At 48.5% G+C, this 19,670-nt stretch overlaps 1 protein-coding gene across 1 annotated transcript; it reads left to right on the top strand.

The window, feature by feature from the left end:
• The first annotated feature begins 2,381 nt into the window (after nt 1-2,381).
• On the top strand, nt 2,382-17,786 carry THBS1 (thrombospondin 1). Its single transcript, XM_077764701.1, has 22 exons — nt 2,382-2,531; nt 3,131-3,226; nt 3,464-4,023; nt 4,940-5,015; nt 5,299-5,498; nt 5,611-5,733; nt 6,729-6,822; nt 7,782-7,955; nt 8,261-8,437; nt 8,733-8,906; nt 9,157-9,284; nt 9,397-9,549; nt 9,907-10,125; nt 10,588-10,695; nt 11,191-11,350; nt 11,491-11,609; nt 13,028-13,262; nt 13,446-13,673; nt 13,841-14,112; nt 14,519-14,616; nt 14,721-14,860; nt 15,687-17,786. Exons 2-22 carry the CDS (start codon nt 3,160-3,162, stop codon nt 15,692-15,694), a joined length of 3,513 nt encoding a protein of 1,170 aa, XP_077620827.1. The 5' UTR covers nt 2,382-2,531; nt 3,131-3,159; the 3' UTR covers nt 15,695-17,786.
• Nucleotides 17,787-19,670: the final 1,884 nt, after the last annotated feature.

Here is a 19,670-nt window from a genome sequence, read left to right as displayed (position 1 = left end):
GGGGGGGGGGGGGGGGGGGGGGGGGGGGGGGGGGTGCTGACAGCTGCCCAAACACCCCCTTCACCGTGATGGGTCTTTTCCACCAGAAGGACCTCCTTGACCTGGGGAAGGCCTTTGTGTTTGAAATAAATAACCCCTACACCTCTGTCAGCTTTCTGTGACGAGACAGCTCTCCCCTGCCACCATACAGGTCACCTTCCTATCTGTAAAGCATGTCAGAGGGTAAAATTCTTCTCCTTGTTTTGTTGAAAGAAGCCGACTACCAAGAAAAATNAAAAAAAAAAAAAAAAAAAAAAATTAAAAAAAAAAAAAAGAAAAATCCAGAGGGATTCCTACAGTCCCTTAGTCACGGAAGCAGCTGGCTTGAGGGGGCATTCCAGGGAACTTCTACTCTATCCTTGTGGGCTAAGCCCAAGGGAGACGATCATTTAATAAAAGAAAAGATGTACCCAGGTTCTGTGGGTTTCTGGTAGACCTGAAGCCCCAGGTGATCTGTATAAAAATAGCAAGGGGGTGGAAAGGAGCCGGGGTCCATCAGCTGTCCATCCCTCTGAAAACTGTTCCTAAGTAGCTGATATTATTAAGAATTAATAGCAAGTATTTAAAAAATGCCTTTCAAGTAGCCAACAGGATGCTAGCTAGGGAAGGAAAGGGACATATATGGCTGCCGACTCTGGAATCTTCAGATCCATTTAGATGACTCACTCACTACCTATGACTTCCACAATAGGAATCTGATTTGACCAATCATCCGATAGAAACTTTCATTTCTGTCTCTCAGCATGTGAAATCTATCTGACTGTCAGGCTTGGGTTATTATTTGAGCAGCCAACAAACATGTGTCTTCGGAACATACTTGTCATCTTCCAGAAGTACTTGATGTATACTGAGTAACTAGAAAACACTGATGCCGCAATCCGCACACACCAGCACGTTGTCACACGACACTCCCACACAAGAAAAGTGACAGTGTCCTGTGACAAAGGCAAACTCATGGGTGTTTCCAGCAGTTAGGAGCCCTGCCAGGTGTGGGGACTCAGAAGGAAGGTGCACCAAAGAGCTTTCCCCAGCCTGTGGCTCCGCTCCTTATTTGGTGAGACTGCTACCTGCTTGTGTGTCTCAGCGCCAGCCTGATGGCGCAGGACCACAGCAGGGGAAGTGTGGCCGCTGACATCCCAGCCCTAAGAGATGAATGGAATTCCAGGCAGCTGGAGTCATGCTGGCTTGAGACAGTGGTTTGGAGACCAGACTTCCAATGACAGAAGCATTAAGCAACCGCGCTCATGGCAATTGGTGCACCCACAGAAATGTAACCCACACCTCGGTTTCAGAAGCTGAAAAATGAAAAGAACGTTGAGGATGGAAAAGGGGAAATAAAATGATAGGCAGAGGGTAATTTATTACTCTCTGGGTCTGTTCTGTAAACAGTTTAAGACCCCAGAGCCAGATGGTGCCGCAAATCCTCCAACCAGGAGTCACGTTAAGAAGCACGAGTGGGCATAAAAACTGTTTTTCAAGACACAATTTCAGTTTTGGCTTGAGGGAAGAGGACAGGAGTAAGTTTCCTTAACATTCCGGACTAGAAAGAAGCTGTCCTCGCGGGTCCCCGTTATCAGAATACGCATGCCGCCCCCAAGCGGCCGGCCGTGGGAGCGCCGTAGCCCGGGCGAGAAGCGACGTTCGGCGCCAGGCAGCCGCAGAAAGAGCGCCCCGACGGGCAGCGGGAACGCGAGCCCCGTTCACTCGGCCGCTGGCCGACGCACCCCGCACCCGGCTCCCGGAGTGGGGCGCGCGAAGGGCGGACGAGGCCGGGCGCGTGGTCGCACACCCCGCCCCCCACCCCGGGTGGATGGAAGAGGGCCACCAAATACCCCAGAGGGAACTTCTTTAACGACTGGTTCTCTCTCGGTCCCATTTACCCCGTCGGACTCATGTGGCTTTACAAAGGGGCTCGGTCCACAACTGTCAGCCGTCTCCCAGGTATTCAAGGAGACGCGTCGGCATGAAAGCGTTCCCCCCCCCTGCCCCCTAAGGGTCTGGGGGTGGCCAAAAACCCGTCGCGGTTCGGGGTGCTCACACTGGACTCCCAGAGCCAAAGTGCCGAGCGGGCGTGCGCCAAGGCTGCGTGGGCGGGCACCTATTTTTCTGAGAAGTTCCACCGCTTCTCGGCCCCGACCCCCGGCTCCCCCCTCCACTCTCTAGCTGGAAAGTTATGCGCCAGGCAGCGGGGGGCGGAGGGGGGGGCGGGGCACAGACTGGGGAGCCCCCGCCCCTCCGCTTCCTGTCCCGCCGCCTCCCATTGGCCAGAGGAATCCCCAGGAATGTGAGCGCCCCTTTAAAAGCGCGTCTCTCCGCCGCCTGGCCAGCCACTGCTCCCGAGCCGGTCGCAGGTTACCGCCTCCTGCGAGCCTCCCTGCGCTGCCTCCGGCTCCCCGGGCGCCCCGCTCGCTCGCCCCGCGCCTCTCCGGGACTCGCCGTCTGTCGCTGCGCCCTAGCCGCCACCCCGGGTCGCTGCACCCGTGTGCACACAGGTAAGGAGTCCTTAGGTGGCCGCTCAGGACCGTGTGCTGCCCTGGCCAGATACCTCGAGCTCCGAGGCTTCAGCCCGTTGGGGACCCCGGATTTCATACTCTTCGCCTTCCCCCCACCCCCGTCCCTCCCAGCTGATGGGAGACTTTTCTTGTGGAAGGGCTGCAGGGCTATTCTTTCCCGCTTGGAGTTCACAAACCTACTCGTCAGGACTCTCCCCACCTCCCAAGATTTTCTTTTATTCTTCGAGTGCCCCCACACCTTTCTGTCAGGCGTCTAGACCTCTAGTTCCCCGTGCCTCCCTGCACCCCCAAACTGCATCTCCTCCTGGTAATGTTCACCCTCGACTTTCCAAGGAAAAGTCCCCAGGTTGTTGGTCTTTGCCCCAANGCCCCCCCCCCCTCAACTTTAAAACCATAGCCTCCTCCCCTTGACTCTCTTTCTTCCTGATGTCCTGTCCAAAGTAAATACTGTTGTCCCTCATTCCAGCAAACGTGGGGCCAAAGGGGGATCCCCCAGGGCCCTGGCCCCAAGCCCAGCCCCCAGTCATTGCCCACCCTCCCGCTTGTCTGTCTCTGAAGATCTGTGTTTCCTGTTACAGGCTCCCTGCTGGGCACAAACAGCTCCACCATGGGGCTGGCCTGGGGACTCAGTGTCCTGTTTCTGTTGCATGCATGTGGCTCCAACCGTATTCCAGGTGAGTCTGGAAGAGGAGAGCACGAGGTGGTGCTGGTCACCCCAGTGCACCTCCTCTCATGCTCTCCCCTGCTCGCTCTTTCCCCCCAGAGCCCTGATTGAACATCAGAACGCAGTTTTCCTCTGACCGTGGTGTTTGTTTAGTGCTTTCAGTGGTTGCGCAGAGTGTTCACCCTGTCCCTTGTCCCCATCCCTGGCCTCAGCCCGGAAGGCTCACTGTGTGTCCTCTGTTGAACAGAATCTGGGGGAGACAACAGCGTGTTCGACATCTTTGAACTCACGGGCGCTGCCCGGAAGGGCTCTGGCCGCCGACTGGTGAAGGGTCCGGACTCTTCGAGCCCAGCTTTCCGCATCGAGGATGCCAACCTCATCCCCCCTGTGCCTGATGACAAGTTCCAAGACCTGGTGGATGCCGTACGGGCAGAGAAGGGCTTCCTTCTCTTGGCCTCCCTGAGGCAGATGAAGAAGACCCGAGGCACGCTGCTGGCCATAGAACGGAAAGACCACTCTGGCCAGGTCTTCAGTGTGGTCTCCAACGGCAAGGCGGGCACCCTGGACCTGAGCCTGACCGTGCAGGGCATGCAGCACGTGGTGTCGGTGGAAGAAGCGCTCCTGGCGACCGGCCAGTGGAAGAGCATCACCCTGTTTGTGCAGGAGGACAGGGCCCAGCTGTACATCGACTGTGAGAAGATGGAGAACGCCGAGCTGGATGTCCCCATCCAGAGCATCTTCACCAGGGACCTGGCCAACGTTGCCAGGCTCCGCATCGCAAAAGGAGGCGTCAATGACAATTTCCAGGTGAGGCCTCTTCTCCAATTCCTGGTCCTTGGGTTCAGCTGCTAGGCAGCTGACCTGTCAGGAGGGCTATCGCAGGAGAGGCAGGAGAGGCAGCGTTTCCAGTTCAGGAGCTACTGCCTGGGGACTAAGGTTCTCAAACTTCAGGGAGCATCAGAAACACCTGGAGCACTTCTTAAGACACATGCTGCGGCACCCTCCTCCCACAGATTCCGATTCGAGGTGTCCGCGATGGGGCCTGATCATTTGCGTTTGTAACAAGTTCAAGGTGAAGGTGATGCTGGTGTTCTGGGGACCACACTCTGTAAACCACTAATGGAAACCAGGAGTGGTTTTCCTAGAACTGCCTGTTCAAGCCTTAGGTACTTCATATGCTCTGCTCCTCGATAGAGCTTATTTCACAGGCATCCTACCAACCGTAATGTAGCTTGTAATGGATACTCTGCGCCCAGTAAATACTGCTTTGCCATTTGATTCCTCGTGGGAATGTAGCCGGTCTCAGGAGCTGCTCTCAAAAGGTTAAAATAGTGCTTATTGGCTGCCGCAGCTTCTTCCTTACTTAAAACGTCTAGATCTTTGCAACCCGGGCTTTGAAACTCCCAGATCGAACTCTCTGACACTGGAGAGTGTCGTCATAACTTCTGTCTCTGGTGTCCGATTCCATTTCCTGTGTACCCAAGTGGGCTGAAAACTGATTTCCTTGTAAAATACTGAAGACTTGGCAGGAGACCCAAAGACGGTGCTGAATTTGTTTGGCAGTTTATGTTGTCGTGTTATTTTGACATAGTGATCTTGAAAGAGCGCTCTTTCAAACTCTTAGAACCTCTCTGGTGTGTTTTCCTGGCATAAACCCTCTCCCCCACCCATTCCCCCCCACCCCTCCACCACTCTGCAAGTAATGTGTGTCCTCTGCCCCCAGGGGGTGCTGCAGAATGTGAGGTTTGTCTTCGGAACCACACCAGAAGCCATCCTCAGGAACAAAGGCTGTTCCAGCTGTGAGTACCCTTCTATCTGGGGAGGGTGGGAGGGGTGTATGAGGAAATTTGGGGAATTCCACCCAAAACAAGCTGAGAAACTTAAGTAATGGTGGTTGTGCATAAATCACCACAGGTGACCTGGTTAAGAGATGTGTAGCTGATCCTTTGAGGTCACTTTTACATGTACCTCACCTCCACCTGTGTCCTTCACCCCAGGGGTCATGTGTTTACAACTAGGAACTCCAATCTGTGTGAAGATCTTCCATTACTTTCCTCCTTGTATTTCTCTCTTTCTTGGCAGCTACCAATGTCCTTCTCACCCTCGACAACAACGTGGTGAACGGCTCCAGCCCTGCCATCCGCACTAACTACATTGGCCACAAGACAAAGGATCTGCAAGCCATCTGTGGCATCTCCTGCGATGAGCTGTCCAGCATGGTCCTGGAGCTGAGGGGCCTGCGCACTATCGTGACAACGCTTCAGGACAGCATCCGCAAAGTGGTCAGTGCCCCTCCCCCCAGCCCTTTAGCGTGAGCACCCGAAGGTGTATCCCAGATGACCCCTAATGACTGAAAATGAAGTTGGACACTAATGCCCTTTCTCTCCCTTCTAGACTGAAGAGAACAAGGAGCTGGCCAATGAGCTGAGGAGGCCTCCCCTCTGCTACCACAACGGAGTCCAGTACAGGAATAACGAGGAATGGACTGTTGATAGCTGCACTGAGTGTCGCTGTCAGGTGGGCAATCCTTACAGACCGACATACAAACTGATGGCCTGTGTTTGGAGCCAGTCTCTAGGGAAATAACCAGATGGCCACACAAACTCTTTTACTGCTCCGTGGCCTGATACCAAAGTGGGTTGTTTTCGAGATGCAGTTGAAACATCTATAAAATCTTCAGACTCTCAGAAAGTTTTTCAAAGTCTTAATTATACCCCAGACTAAGTATCTAAAAGAACAAATCTGCTAAGACATCTGAGTAATTGACCTGGTTTAGTTCAAAGCCTAAGTGTTGAATGCCGTGTAAATAAAACCTGGTCGGAACATTCCTTTTATTTGCCCAACCCCTGACTTGTATTCAGCAATGATGCCGAGATTTGATTAATACAGTACTGATGGTTCAAGTCTCTTAGCCTGACACCATTAGGATATAACTGTCTACTTAGCTTAAATAGCACTGCTTGCAGTATGTGTCACTAGTTGTCCCCAGTGCCACTGGCAGGTAACTTGGAGGGTTTGCCTGACTCACAGAGCAAAGCCAAGCTTAAATACAAATCCTGGATTGCTAGGTTCAGGAGCCAACCTGATGCCCATTCTCCTCCAACATAAAACCAGATCTGTATGTGAAGGGGGAGAAATGCTCATGGATCTCTTCTCTATAAAGAGAACATTTTAAAATGTAAAAGCCCTGGCTGAGTTTTGAGTTCATTTTTAGACACGGATGAGAAGACTTGACTCTTGATGATCAGTGGTTCCCTTCAGATAAACTCTTCATGTTGTCACTTCCACCACTACGTAGCAATTAAGAAAGACCTCTCCAAGGCACGGAGTGACAACTAACTAGCGCTAGAATGGTCTCCACAATATGGTGGCTACAAATAGGACAGACAGATCTATTAAGTCCTTCCGATAGCAAGAAACAGCCTGGACCGTGTTTCATCTTGCAATGTCAGAGTATGTAAACTTGGGTTTGCCATACACGTAGTAACCCATTTCTCTCCCTTGCCTTGCAGAACTCCGTTACCATCTGCAAAAAAGTGTCCTGCCCCATCATGCCGTGCTCCAATGCCACAGTTCCCGATGGAGAATGCTGCCCACGGTGTTGGCGTAAGTTCTTAAAACCGCATAACCGTTCCTTAGTGAGCAGGTCCAGTGTCCAGCAACCCTGGACTGCTGGAGAGAACACTAGAACCCCACCCCCATTTGCATTGTGTGTTTTAATTGGGTTTCTTGCTGCAGCATCTGGTTAACTGATGGGTTGGCTGCTGTATTGGCGATAATGATCTTGGTAGAGATTATTAATTTTGACTTGATGCTCTGAAGAAAGGAGACATGAATTGGTAGAGCCCTAGCTCTAAGTTGGCTGCTTTTAGAGTGTAACATTATGGCCTAAAGTTAAGAAAAATCTGCTCATCAGAGAAATGGACGGGGTATAGTACAAGCATTGGATCTAATTGGGTCTGAAAGTTGTATCTGTTGTATCTGCAGGGGTAGGAGGAGGCCTAAGAATGACCGCAGTTTCAGGCCCCTGGGAGCTTGCTTCTCCCAGGTGCCATATTGTTCTATGGCAGGCACCCTCTGCCCTGGTTTTTGTTGCCAGTGTAAGTTGATCACTTTGCTGAGGCATTCTTGAATGTAGTATGAACAAGTCATAAAAATGACTCATCACAGCTAGGAAATAAAGCAGGAAAGTAGCACTCACCCTACACACACACACCCCTATGCCTATGCACTACACAGTGGCCACAGCTCAGGACAGGCAGTCTCCTCCAGGGATCGTGTTCGCGACCCTGGCACCGTGACAGTCCCTTGAAATGCTGAGAAAGGAGGCCACGGGAATAGGCAAACTTATGCTGTGGGGAGAAGGCTGGGCTACGCTGACCCTGGCCAGCATTCATTGACCCCGGTGCCATACATGTAATGACATGGGGTAAACCTTTTGGCTGTTGGACTAAGAAACACCTTGCCTTTGACTCTGGGGCAAAGGAAGAAGGTCCTGAGGAGTACTATCTAGAGAACAGCTTGTCTTGATGATCACACCCTAAATGACCCCGTTTCCTCTGCAGCCAGCGACTCTGCGGATGACGGCTGGTCCCCATGGTCTGAGTGGACCTCCTGCTCTGTGACCTGTGGCAACGGAATCCAGCAGCGTGGTCGCTCCTGCGATAGCCTCAACAACCGCTGCGAGGGCTCCTCCGTCCAGACGCGGACCTGCCATATTCAGGAGTGTGACAAGAGATGTGAGCATCTGGGCCACTGAGGAGTGTGGGGCACCGACTTGCCCTTGTCCACATCCAGGGCAACCCCATAGCATAGAGGTTAAGGGTACAGTTTCTAGACTGTCTGAATCTGAACCCCAGCTGTTTACCTGTGCTCCCCTGAACACAGCTTACCCCCGCTGCGGCTCTTTCCTCAACTGCATATTGGGGATAATGGCTCTTGACAGGGTTATTGTAAGGATTTCATGTAGGGAATGCATTTAAAGCAGTTAGCACAGAGCTTGACCCATGGTAAGCACCCCGTAACCATCAACTTTGTATTTTAGTTAAACAGGATGGCGGCTGGAGCCACTGGTCGCCGTGGTCATCTTGTTCCGTGACATGCGGTGATGGTGTGATCACAAGGATCCGGCTCTGCAATTCTCCTAGCCCCCAGATGAATGGGAAACCGTGTGAAGGCGAAGCTCGGGAGACCAAAGCCTGCAGGAGAGATGCCTGCCCCAGTGAGTGCGAACGTGCCGCACCCCTGCAGGCCCGGCCCCTGCCGCCTCCCGTTTGCCGGGCCCTAGAGGGGAGAAAGGTTACTTCCTAGGGAACAAGTAGAAGCAAAGTCCTGCAGGCCCAGCAGCTTCTTTTAAGAAAAAACCAGAAAAACCATTTCAAACCAGCCCTCTTCCCAAACACTGTCTTCATGCGAGGGAGGTTTTCATGGACAACCTGAGGAGGGTCTTGTAGGAGAGGACAGGTGTGGGGAAATGAATTGACCCTCACGTTGGCATGTGGTTCACTGTCTCGCAGTCAATGGAGGCTGGGGTCCCTGGTCGCTGTGGGACATCTGTTCTGTCACCTGTGGCGGAGGGGTGCAGACACGCAGCCGGCTCTGCAACAACCCCACCCCCCAGTTTGGAGGCAAGGACTGTGTTGGTGATGCGACGGAGAACCAGATCTGCAACAAGCAGGACTGTCCCATCGGTGAGTCGCGTGGCCCCGGAGAAAGCCACCCTGGGTGTTCCGTGTAACTGAAACCCCTGGTCCGCATTCAGGGAGCATTCTTGCTGGGATGGCCCTGGGTGTTGGGACTGCATTGTCCACCTGACATGTGGGAGTCTCCTCAGCAAGTGGACAGTTACATGTTCCCCGCAGTGTTTTACACCATATTGTTGCTTGAGGCACGTGGCAATCATGCGCTTACACCAACCGTCTCCTGTCGCCCTCATCTCAGACGGATGCCTGTCCAATCCCTGCTTTGCTGGTGTCAAGTGTACCAGTTACCGTGACGGCAGCTGGAAGTGTGGTGCTTGCCCCCCTGGCTACAGTGGAAATGGCATCCAGTGCGAAGATGTTGATGAGGTGAGGAGGCGGTGGCTGAGTTCCTAGATCTAGGAAAACAGCTCAACTGTCACAGCTGTCACCTAGGGCAGTGTTCCCTGAACACTAGGCAAACTGTCGTTTTTTCCCGTAGTGCAAAGAAGTACCCGACGCCTGCTTCAACCACAACGGGGAGCACAGGTGTGAGAACACAGACCCTGGCTACAACTGCCTGCCCTGCCCCCCGCGCTTCACAGGCCCACAGCCCTTCGGCCAGGGCGTGGAATATGCCACCGCCAACAAACAGGTAGATGAGACCACACAACCAGAGCGGGGTGGGGGGTGTCCTTGGCTGAAAGGGCTAGGAAGGGCAGGCATGGCATTTCACAGCCTTTACAAAGAATCAGGGTCCAATCTAGGTTTTAGCAACAGGACAGGATAATCTACTGTAAAGCCAGCAGGGGGGAAATTGTCACCTTTGAAAATGCTGCTGTGGAACAAGTTGTGAGCTGAGGGTCTAGTACATCCATGGTGAGGGGGAAGAGGGACAGGGGTACCCCACACTCCTCCTCCTCAGAGAGCCTCTACTTGGAGAGGAGAGGGATCTGGGGCCTCTTGAAGGTTCCACATGCACATCAGGATGTTGTCTCTCCCCCGCCCCCAGGTGTGCAAGCCCCGCAACCCCTGCACTGATGGGACACACGACTGCAACAAGAATGCCAAGTGTAGCTACCTGGGCCATTACAGCGACCCCATGTACCGCTGTGAGTGCAAGCCTGGCTATGCGGGCAACGGCATCATCTGCGGCGAGGACACGGACCTGGACGGCTGGCCCAACGAGGACCTGGTGTGCGTGGCCAATGCCACCTACCACTGCAAAAAGGTACAGCTGGCTTCCATCGCACACCTCCCAAAAGAAGCCACATTCCCCCTGATCCACAGAAGAGGCCGTGCGGTTTTAAATGCCTGAAGTTCCAAAACGAAACTGAAAGATGAAATTACACAAAGACAGAACAGCACAAATTCTTAACATTAAGTCACTTGGTGCCAAGTACGTGCATAGGGCAGGGCCTTGTGGCCAGTGTGCTCCAGAGCTGGTGATTTTCTCCCAGACCCAGCGGAGTGGGACTTGCATTCCCCACATGCATAAAGCACAGAGCATTTATACAATGATATATGCCCCCAGGAGAATGCTTAATTTCTTGTCTTCCTGTTAAAAAATATACCGTCAGGGAGCTCAGCATTCGATTCAATCTCGGTCTGCCGCGTGTGGGTGCCCTGGCCCGTGCACAAGCTGAACAATGGGCACATGGCTGCAGCTGACATGTGCATTCTCTCTTTCCAGGATAATTGCCCCAACCTTCCCAACTCTGGACAGGAAGACTATGACAAGGACGGAATTGGTGACGCCTGCGATGACGACGATGACAATGATAAAATCCCAGATGACAGGGTAAGGATGCTTCCCAGTCCTCCTTCACCTCTTCTACTTAGGATTCAATGAGACTACAGGACATGTACTAGGAAAAATCAACGAAACACGTACTTAGAGAGTAATAGTCGTTCACTGGTAGTTGCAATGCCTAGAGTTACCAAGAAAGTATTTAAATGAGGGTTTTGGTTTTTCATCCTGACCCTATCCCACACCCATTTGAGCAAGAAATGACAATGTAATAAACAGTGACACTCCATTCCCCAGGTATACTGCACAGTCGTACCTGAGTTGCAGGACAATTGATTTCAGGCCTACTAAGAACTGGGACAGTGTCTATTTCACTGACATGTAACCAACAAGAACCCATTTTTCATTCATGATCCCAAGGCTCTTAACTTCCACAGTGATCATTAAGTAGAAAACGTTACAGATCTTTGCAGTGTTACATAACGTGTATGGTTTGAGGCTGGAGACGGCTGCACGGATGGTATAAAAGGTGCCCTTTCTTTGCAGGACAACTGTCCATTCCACTATAACCCAGCCCAGTATGACTATGACCGAGATGACGTGGGAGACCGCTGTGACAACTGCCCCTACAACCACAACCCAGATCAGGCTGACACGGACAACAACGGGGAAGGAGATGCCTGTGCGGCAGACATCGACGGCGATGGTAAGCTGCAGGCCTGTAGGTGGGGGTGACGGCTCTCAGTGGCCACCTTACTTCTCTCCAGTCCCAGCTGTTGGGGTGTGGTTCGTTGAAACATCAGAGGCTAGCGATTCCGGCTCTTACTGATCACCCGTTCCCTGCAGGTATTCTCAATGAACGAGACAACTGCCAGTATGTCTACAATGTGGATCAGAGGGACACGGATATGGACGGGGTCGGAGATCAATGTGACAACTGCCCCCTGGAACACAATCCAGATCAGGTAGGTGGACCCCTTGTAGAATCTCCCAGGAGCATTCTGGAATGGCTCCTGGTAGGCTCCTAAGAAAACAGCACTGAAAGAGAGTTCTAACTCTTTCCTGCCCATGGCTCTTAGAGATCTCAGAGCCCACTTGCAGTACTTTCAGGTGCACAGGTTGCCTGATGAGAGCTGCTTGCAGAGTCCCAGAGACCTTCAGTGTGACCCTCTTGTAACTTCCCTCTGGTCTTCTAGAAGGTCTACATGACTTACTCCATGTGATCTACCAGTGGCAGCATAAATTACATAAAGCAGAAACCTGACTACCCCCGTAACATTAACCGTTTCTAAGACTGAGATGGAAGATGATATTCTTAAATTAATGACCATTTTCATGGCTAAGGATATAATCTGCCTGTAAGAAAACCCCACACTAAAAATACTTGCAAAAGCTCTAGAAATTCCTGTTTGTAATGCCAAATAATTTTGAAGAATGACAGATCATTTTCTACCTGTGTGAGAGAGTGCTACAAGTAGACATGAGCCAGGACAGGTTTCATGCCCAAGTATTTTTTATGTGTAATTGGCCATCATTTTCTAGTGATGGCAGTTAAGGCATTTATTTCCTAAAATGCTTTGTTGTAGAAACTTGAAAATTAGCTTTTTTTTTTTTGTTTATTTATTTTGAGAGAGAGCACAAGCAGGGGAGGGACAGAGTGGGAAAGAGAGAATCCCAAGCAGGCTTTGTGCTGTCAGTAGAATCCAGTGAGAAACTCTGTCCCATGAACCATGCACTCAGTGAACTGAGCCGCCCATGCACTCCAGAATCCAGCTTTTTATTTTTTTGAATGTCTTTATTTTCCATTTTGAGAGACAGAGACAGAGAGCAAGTGGGGGAGGGACAGAGAGAGAGAGAGAGACAGAATCTGAAGCAGACTCCAGGCTCTGAGCTGGCAGCACAGAGCCCAGTGTAGGGCTTGAACCCATGAACTATGAGATCATGACCTGAGCTGAAGTTGGACCCTTAACCGACTGAGCCACCCAGGCACCCCCAGCATCCAGCTTTTTAAAAAAGAAAATATTATAAGATTACAGAAATGATAAATCCAGCTTTTTCTTCTTAATGCTTATTTTTACAAGGTCCTGTAAAAAAGCAATAGCATGAAGAGCTTTGGGGCCAGCACATGAAAGTGAGACTGCTCTGGGGTAGCTTTGCTGAGCAAACGGCATCGAGGGGCCACTGTTGGTGGAGTTTGGGTCTTACCATAAATTTTACTTCTTTAATATCACCTAATCTCCTGGAAGAGTTTACTCTTCTGGCAGTAGCCTACAGACCTGAAACCCCACTGGCCATGCCATATCAAACTGGGGAGAATCTTCTAGAAGTCATCTTTAACAGTAATGATTTCTACTTCAATTTGCCATCTGCTTCTGTCTTTCAGCTCGACTCTGACTCAGACCGCATAGGAGACACCTGTGACAACAATCAGGATATTGACGAAGATGGCCACCAGAACAACCTCGACAACTGTCCCTATGTGCCCAATGCCAACCAGGCTGACCATGACAAGGATGGCAAGGGAGACGCCTGTGACCATGATGATGACAATGACGGCATTCCTGATGATAGGGACAACTGCAGACTCGTGCCCAACCCTGACCAGAAGGATTCTGACGGTGAGTCAGTGGAGCCACTTTAAGGGACTAACACTGTGGCTCTCTGGATGGAGACAACAAAAGCAAAACTAAATGGATAATTGAGAGGATGAGAAGACTATCTGCCAACTTAGACAAGATAGTGAATTTCTGACACCAGCGATATTTCAGAATTCCACTGAACTCTTGCCTTTTTGACCCTAGGTGATGGTCGAGGGGATGCTTGCAAAGATGATTTTGACCATGACAACGTGCCAGACATCGATGACATCTGTCCCGAAAACATCGATATCAGCGAGACCGATTTCCGCCGCTTCCAGATGATTCCTCTGGATCCCAAAGGGACGTCCCAGAATGACCCTAACTGGGTGGTGCGCCATCAGGGTAAAGAACTCGTCCAGACCGTCAACTGCGATCCAGGACTTGCTGTGGGTGAGTAGGGAGTGGTCCACACCAGAGACTAGTGCACACACGGGAGAGAAGCCCATGTCAGACCTGGCACTGACATTCTCCCGGAGGTACTCAGGAGGTCTGGGAACGTGACACAGGAGCTTCTGAAGGGCTGCGGCCGTTAACCCGGGTCTGGCCTCGTTTTCCAGGTTACGATGAGTTCAACGCGGTGGACTTCAGTGGTACCTTCTTCATCAACACCGAGCGGGACGACGACTACGCTGGCTTTGTGTTTGGCTACCAGTCCAGCAGCCGCTTCTACGTGGTGATGTGGAAGCAAGTCACCCAATCCTACTGGGACACCAACCCCACCAGGGCTCAGGGATACTCGGGCCTTTCTGTGAAAGTGGTGAACTCCACGACAGGGCCGGGCGAGCACCTGCGGAACGCCCTGTGGCACACAGGAAACACCCCCGGCCAGGTGAGAACAAGGCCCCGAGGAAGGTGCTTGACTAGCACCATGGATGCTGTGCTTTGGTCCAGACTTACCCTAGGGGTGGGGGGCGGTCTTAGTTCCCAGCCTCTAGCACCGACAGCACTAACTTCTGCTTTGTAAAAACCTCATAGCATCTGAGAGGGGAGCTCCCTGTAACCTAGAGTTACCTTCAAATCCAAAGACCATTTCAGCCTCTGGAAACAAAACTTTCCTTCCTCTTTCTGCTTCATATGTACATTCAAGGGCACACATCAAATGAAAGGCCTTGGAAAAAATCCAGCATTATAGCCCTCTAATTTAGGCCCGTCTGGTACCCTTCAAGTACTCTTTCCTTTAGAATGAAATAGAAATCTTGATGGAGCCGTGTTTCAACTTTTTCCTTTTCCTTCAGGTGCGCACTCTGTGGCATGACCCTCGTCACATAGGCTGGAAAGATTTCACTGCCTACAGATGGCGTCTCAGCCACCGGCCAAAGACGGGTTTCATTAGGTAAGATCGTGCTGATTATATTTCATGTAGTCACACACAGATGGGGAAGGAGGAGGAGGCCAGAAATCAGGAGTGTCACTAATGAGAGTTTCTCGTCCCTACAGGGTGGTGATGTACGAAGGGAAGAAAATCATGGCTGACTCAGGACCCATCTACGACAAAACCTATGCTGGAGGTAGACTGGGGCTGTTTGTCTTCTCTCAAGAAATGGTGTTCTTCTCCGACCTGAAATACGAATGCAGAGGTAGGAGCAACATCCAGGGAACACTCAGTTGACATCTCTAATTAAGACTAGTATCAAGCATGCCAATTGTGGGAGCATCTGTTTGCTAGACTGTTGTAGAGACTGGGTTATTTCTATGTTGCTACTGAAGACCATGATCAATACAAGGCCTGTGGACTGTGCCTTGTGAAAGCAGGACTTCTTTTTAACATCATCAATTTGTTTAGGAGTCTCTGCTCTCATTTCCAGTAGAAAGATAAACCATAGACGAGTTGTATACAGTTTGGACCCCGTGAATACTACTTTCAAATTTACCGTTACCGTGTCTTACACGCTTACTTAGTTGTATTCCCAACATTACAGCACAAGAGGGCCTTCCCCTGGGCTTAAGGATGGAAAGGGTATATGCCTTCATATTGGTGTGCTCAATTATCACAAGTAACCTTCGTTGTCTTTCTCTCTGGTTACTTGATCCTTGAGTCCAACACTGGGCCTACCTCAGAATAAGTGTTTACTGTGTACTGTGCCAAGGCCTGATGCCTACCAGGATCGATCAGTAAAAAGAGATGATGCATTATAATTATACTCAATTTTTAAGTTACGATGTCATCTTGGAGTCTGAATTTTTAAAGCAACACTCCCTCAAGTTTGAAGGCCGTAGAATGCCTAGTGTAGACTCTGGAAGATCATGCTACATCAAGCACGTCAACATTTAATACGTTGACAATCGTACATTAAGCTTTTGTCACTATAAAAGTAGAGGTGTACTAAGGGTCATTTGTTAACAACTGTTAACCCTAGTGGCTTCATGAGTGAATTGGCTTATCTGTTCATGTTTATTTAACAGATTCCTAATCATCCAACTGTTGATCAAAAGACTGATCCTAACCAATGCTGGTGTTGCACCTTCTGGAACCACAGGCTTAAGAAAACCCCTAGGATCACTCCTCCCCGCCTTTTCTCTGCTTGCGTGTCATTGTGGACTCCTAGGATATGGGACTTGCCTCGAGAAAATGCCATTTTCCAAATCGGACTCAGCATGCAGCCTCTTGAATGCGAAGAGAATCTTCCCAGAACATAAACAAGTACATTGGCTTGCTTTTCAAAAAGCAAAAGCGTCCGCTGCGTCAGCAGGCAGGTGGCTGCTCTACCCTGTGTGTGTCAGGGTGGAATGCTGTCGTGAAGCCATCTCTGAGCAGTGGACTCCATAGCGTTTTTAGGCTTGTGAGAGAAGGGAGGACTCACTACGATTAGCAAACAACCACCCTTGGCCTCCTCCCTTGGAAAGAGGGGGATTAGGGGCCGAAGCCCTAAGGGGAGGGCATGTCCCCAAGAGATGATTGTATGAAGCCAAGATGGAGGAGCTGTTACAGGTTCGGTACTAAATCATTTTCAGGGGACTGAAAGACTCTTGCTGGATTTCATGATGCTGACCAGTGTTGGCTGATTAACCCGCGTACATAGGCACTTAGATAGAAGCAGGCAAGGGAGGGAAAGACTGGCTTCTGGACTCCCTCCTGGATCCCCAGCCCTTACCCACCACCTGCTGTGACCAAAATACGAGTCAGAATTAAACCAGTGTAAGGCCGTGCTGGCTGCCACTGCCTGGTGACCATGAACGTCTTGGTTTTATTAGAGATGTAGCTTGTGCAGATGTAGCAGGAAAATAAGAAAACCTACCATCTCAGTACCAGGCTGCCTCCCAAGGGACAGGCAGCCAGGCTTGTTTTTATGGTTAGAAAGGCACAAAATTCTCAACTAAAACATTCCTTTTCTCTTCTCTTCCTGAATATCATGGAGTTCTCCAACTCTTTTAGACTATAGTTCTTTGTTGTCTGTTGTTTTTTGTTTTGTTTTTTTTTTTACAAACACTTTACAATATAAACTATTTATTTTTTACTTACTCTGAAGGATCTGTCTGACAGACTATTCATGGAACAGGAAGAAGCGTAATGACTATCTGGATCATCTTTGTTAGGAGTCTTCATGACTGTAAGATTGTAAATACAGATTATTTATTAACTCTGTTCTACCTGGAATCAAGGTTTCACGTGGAAAGCGTTTGATGGCAGGTAGTGGAGATTTATCAGCACATCCCCCAAGAACGGCACGAGGAAAATCAGAGCAAGCTGCTCTTTGCTTTGTGCTCAGAGTGAATGATTGGGGATTTTTTTCTTTGTCTTTTCAAGTGGAATCAGTTGCCCATTTGCTAGTGTTTGTAACTTTCCAAGAAAGCCATGAGGCCTTTCATACTGTTGGACCCCACCCCTTGTGCCTATTTCCAGGGAGAAGAAAAGCATCTACACTTTTTCATTTTTCCAAAAGAGGGAAAAAAAAAAAACAAAGGTGAAACTTATATACAAATATTACCTCATTTGTTGTGTGACTGAGTAAAGAATTTTTGGATCAAGCAGAAAGAGTTTAAGTGTCTTACAAACTTAAAGCTACTGTAGTACCTTAAAAAAAAAAAAGTCAATGTTGTACATAGTATAAAAACTCTTTGCAGAAAAGTATTCCCAATAAGGAAATAGCATTGAAATGTTAAATACATTTTCTGAAAGTTATGTTTTTTTCTATCTTATATACCATTGCTTTATTTTTATAAATTATTTTCTCATTGCCTTTGGAATAGATCTCAGATTGTGTAGATATGCTATTTAAATAATTTATCAGGAAATACTGCCTGTAGAGTTAGTATTTCTATTTTTATAAAACATTTGCACACTGAATTGAAGAACTGTTGGGGTTTTTGTTTTGTTTTTGATTTGTTTTTCGCTTGTTCCCCCCCACCCCAAGTTTTTACTATTTACCAATACCTTTTTCTAGGAATGTGCTTTTTTTGTACACATTTTTATCCATTTTACATTCTAAAGCAGTGTAAGTTTGTATATTACTGTTTCTTATGTACAAGGAACAACAATAAATCATATGGAAATTTATATTTATACTTACGGTATCCATGTTTGTTTGTTCTCTACTGGCTTTGTTACAAGATGTGTGTAAATTCCATTCCTAAACCAATACACCATACACAAGAAGACATTAAAGATTAGTAACATTCACAGGTTCCATCCAATGGAAGATGACTGATTGATTGGCTTGGAAAACACATATGCTAGATTTGTGGAATAAGAACAAAACATGAACCTGCCTTATTAAAAATATAGGAAAGAAAGGACTCAAAATGTGGACCCCAATAGGATACAGTTTAAGTTTTAGAAAGGTAATTAAATGTTGAATCCTTTTCAAAGTACAGTTCTGTTCCTAAACAGAACAATGAAAATAAAGGGAAAAAATGTAAGCGAAGCACACACAATTCTCACAGCTACGTCTTCTGACCCGTGAATGACAGCACTGGGTGGGTTGCACGATTGCATGTTGTGGAGAAGCATTAGAAGTAAGTGCGAATGAGTGAGGAACCGTCCTTACCAAGTTGGTCCAAATGCTATAGACATCAGCTTTCAGAGAATGAATTTACCTCCGGTCAAAAACAAGACTAAAAGGATTTGGAAGAATTCAAAAAAAATACATCCCCAGTACCATATTAATTTATGAAGAGAAGCCCAAAGCATTACAATAAGCAGAACTTGAGTATGGGTGAGCTAACAATGAAAGCAGAATACGGACTAATTTCCATTTTTAATAAGAACAAATAGGATCAGAAATCTTAGGAGTAGATTAAAGATCTGGTTTTGGGGTCCATGAAACACTAGAAATGACGGGCTGACTGAGACAGATTCTTCTTGTTGATTTTCCCTCTCATTCTAAAAACACTTCTTCCGTAGCATAATCATATATAAGTATAAATTACCAAATCACTTCATGGTGCCTAGGTGACAAATAAAGAACTAGAAAACACCAGAAAGGGTTAGAGTTTGGAAAACTGATTTGAAAGATAATTCTTTGAAACAGGACATCATCCCTTCTCAGAGGAGCACAAACATGATGAGTCTTAGAATTCTAATTCACTTTTTTTTTTTTTTTTTTTTAAGTAGGCTCCAGGTCCAACACGGAGCCCAACGCAGGGCTTGAACTCCTGACCCTGAGATCAAGACTGAGCAGAGATCAAGAATCTAACGCTTAACTGAGCCACCCAGGGACCCCTAATTCACTTTTAAGGAACAAACCTACAAGCACTGAAAATAATCTGATAGGACACAAAAAGTGCCCGGGAATGGGAGCTTTTTTCCCAGGCATTCTTCATGTTTACTCTGAGAGTGACCTTCACATCAGTAGGTTCTACTGAAATAAAAGCCTTGTTAAAAATTTAAATTATGCCATCAAAGTGATGGCTTTTTCCTGCTAAGAGAGTTTACAGTCATGTGTTTTAGAGGGAATTGGATTGAAGGGCAATAAACTTTACCGCCTATGGGGATTGACAATAAAAGTAGTGCCAGTAGTTCTCTTGAGAAGTCATAAGCAGAAAAACTTCTAATTTTAAGATCCTAAATTCATTTCTAATATGAGTTAGCTCTTGCTCTTTCATACTTTTTCTTCTCAATCTTGTTCTGGGGGAAAAACTCAGGTCTAGAGGGAATCTTCAAATAAAAATGCTGACTTTTAATAAGAACACTTTCCCTATCAGGGTAACATTTTTAAAAAAGAATTCTGGGGGTGCCTGGGTGGCTCAGTCGGTTAAGCACCTGACTTCGGCTCAGATCATGATCTTATAGTTCATGAGTCCGAGCCCTGTATCAGGCTCTGTGCTGATAGCTCGAAGTAAATAAACATTAAAATTTTTTTTTTTTAATTTTGGAGTCTTCATGTTGAATTATATTGTACCCCTGAACGTACCTGATCTTGTCTGAATTACATTCTAAATTCAGCTTAC

This window comes from Crocuta crocuta, unplaced genomic scaffold (genome assembly GCF_008692635.1).
Source record: "Crocuta crocuta isolate KB4526 unplaced genomic scaffold, BGI_CrCroc_1.0 scaffold102, whole genome shotgun sequence".
Taxonomy (NCBI): Eukaryota; Metazoa; Chordata; class Mammalia; order Carnivora; family Hyaenidae; genus Crocuta; species Crocuta crocuta.
Note: the sequence above shows the minus strand (reverse complement) of the source record. Positions and strands in the feature narration are given on the sequence as shown.

Excerpts from the sequence above, each read along its gene's own strand:
- THBS1 (XM_077764701.1), top strand. The coding sequence starts at position 3,160 with ATGGGGCTGGCCTGGGGACTCAGTGTCCTGTTTCTGTTGCATGCATGT. Across the intron at positions 11,351-11,490 it reads GGCAGACATCGACGGCGATG|GTATTCTCAATGAACGAGAC; the intron begins GTAAGCTGCAGG and ends CGTTCCCTGCAG. Across the intron at positions 11,610-13,027 it reads TGGAACACAATCCAGATCAG|CTCGACTCTGACTCAGACCG; the intron begins GTAGGTGGACCC and ends TCTGTCTTTCAG.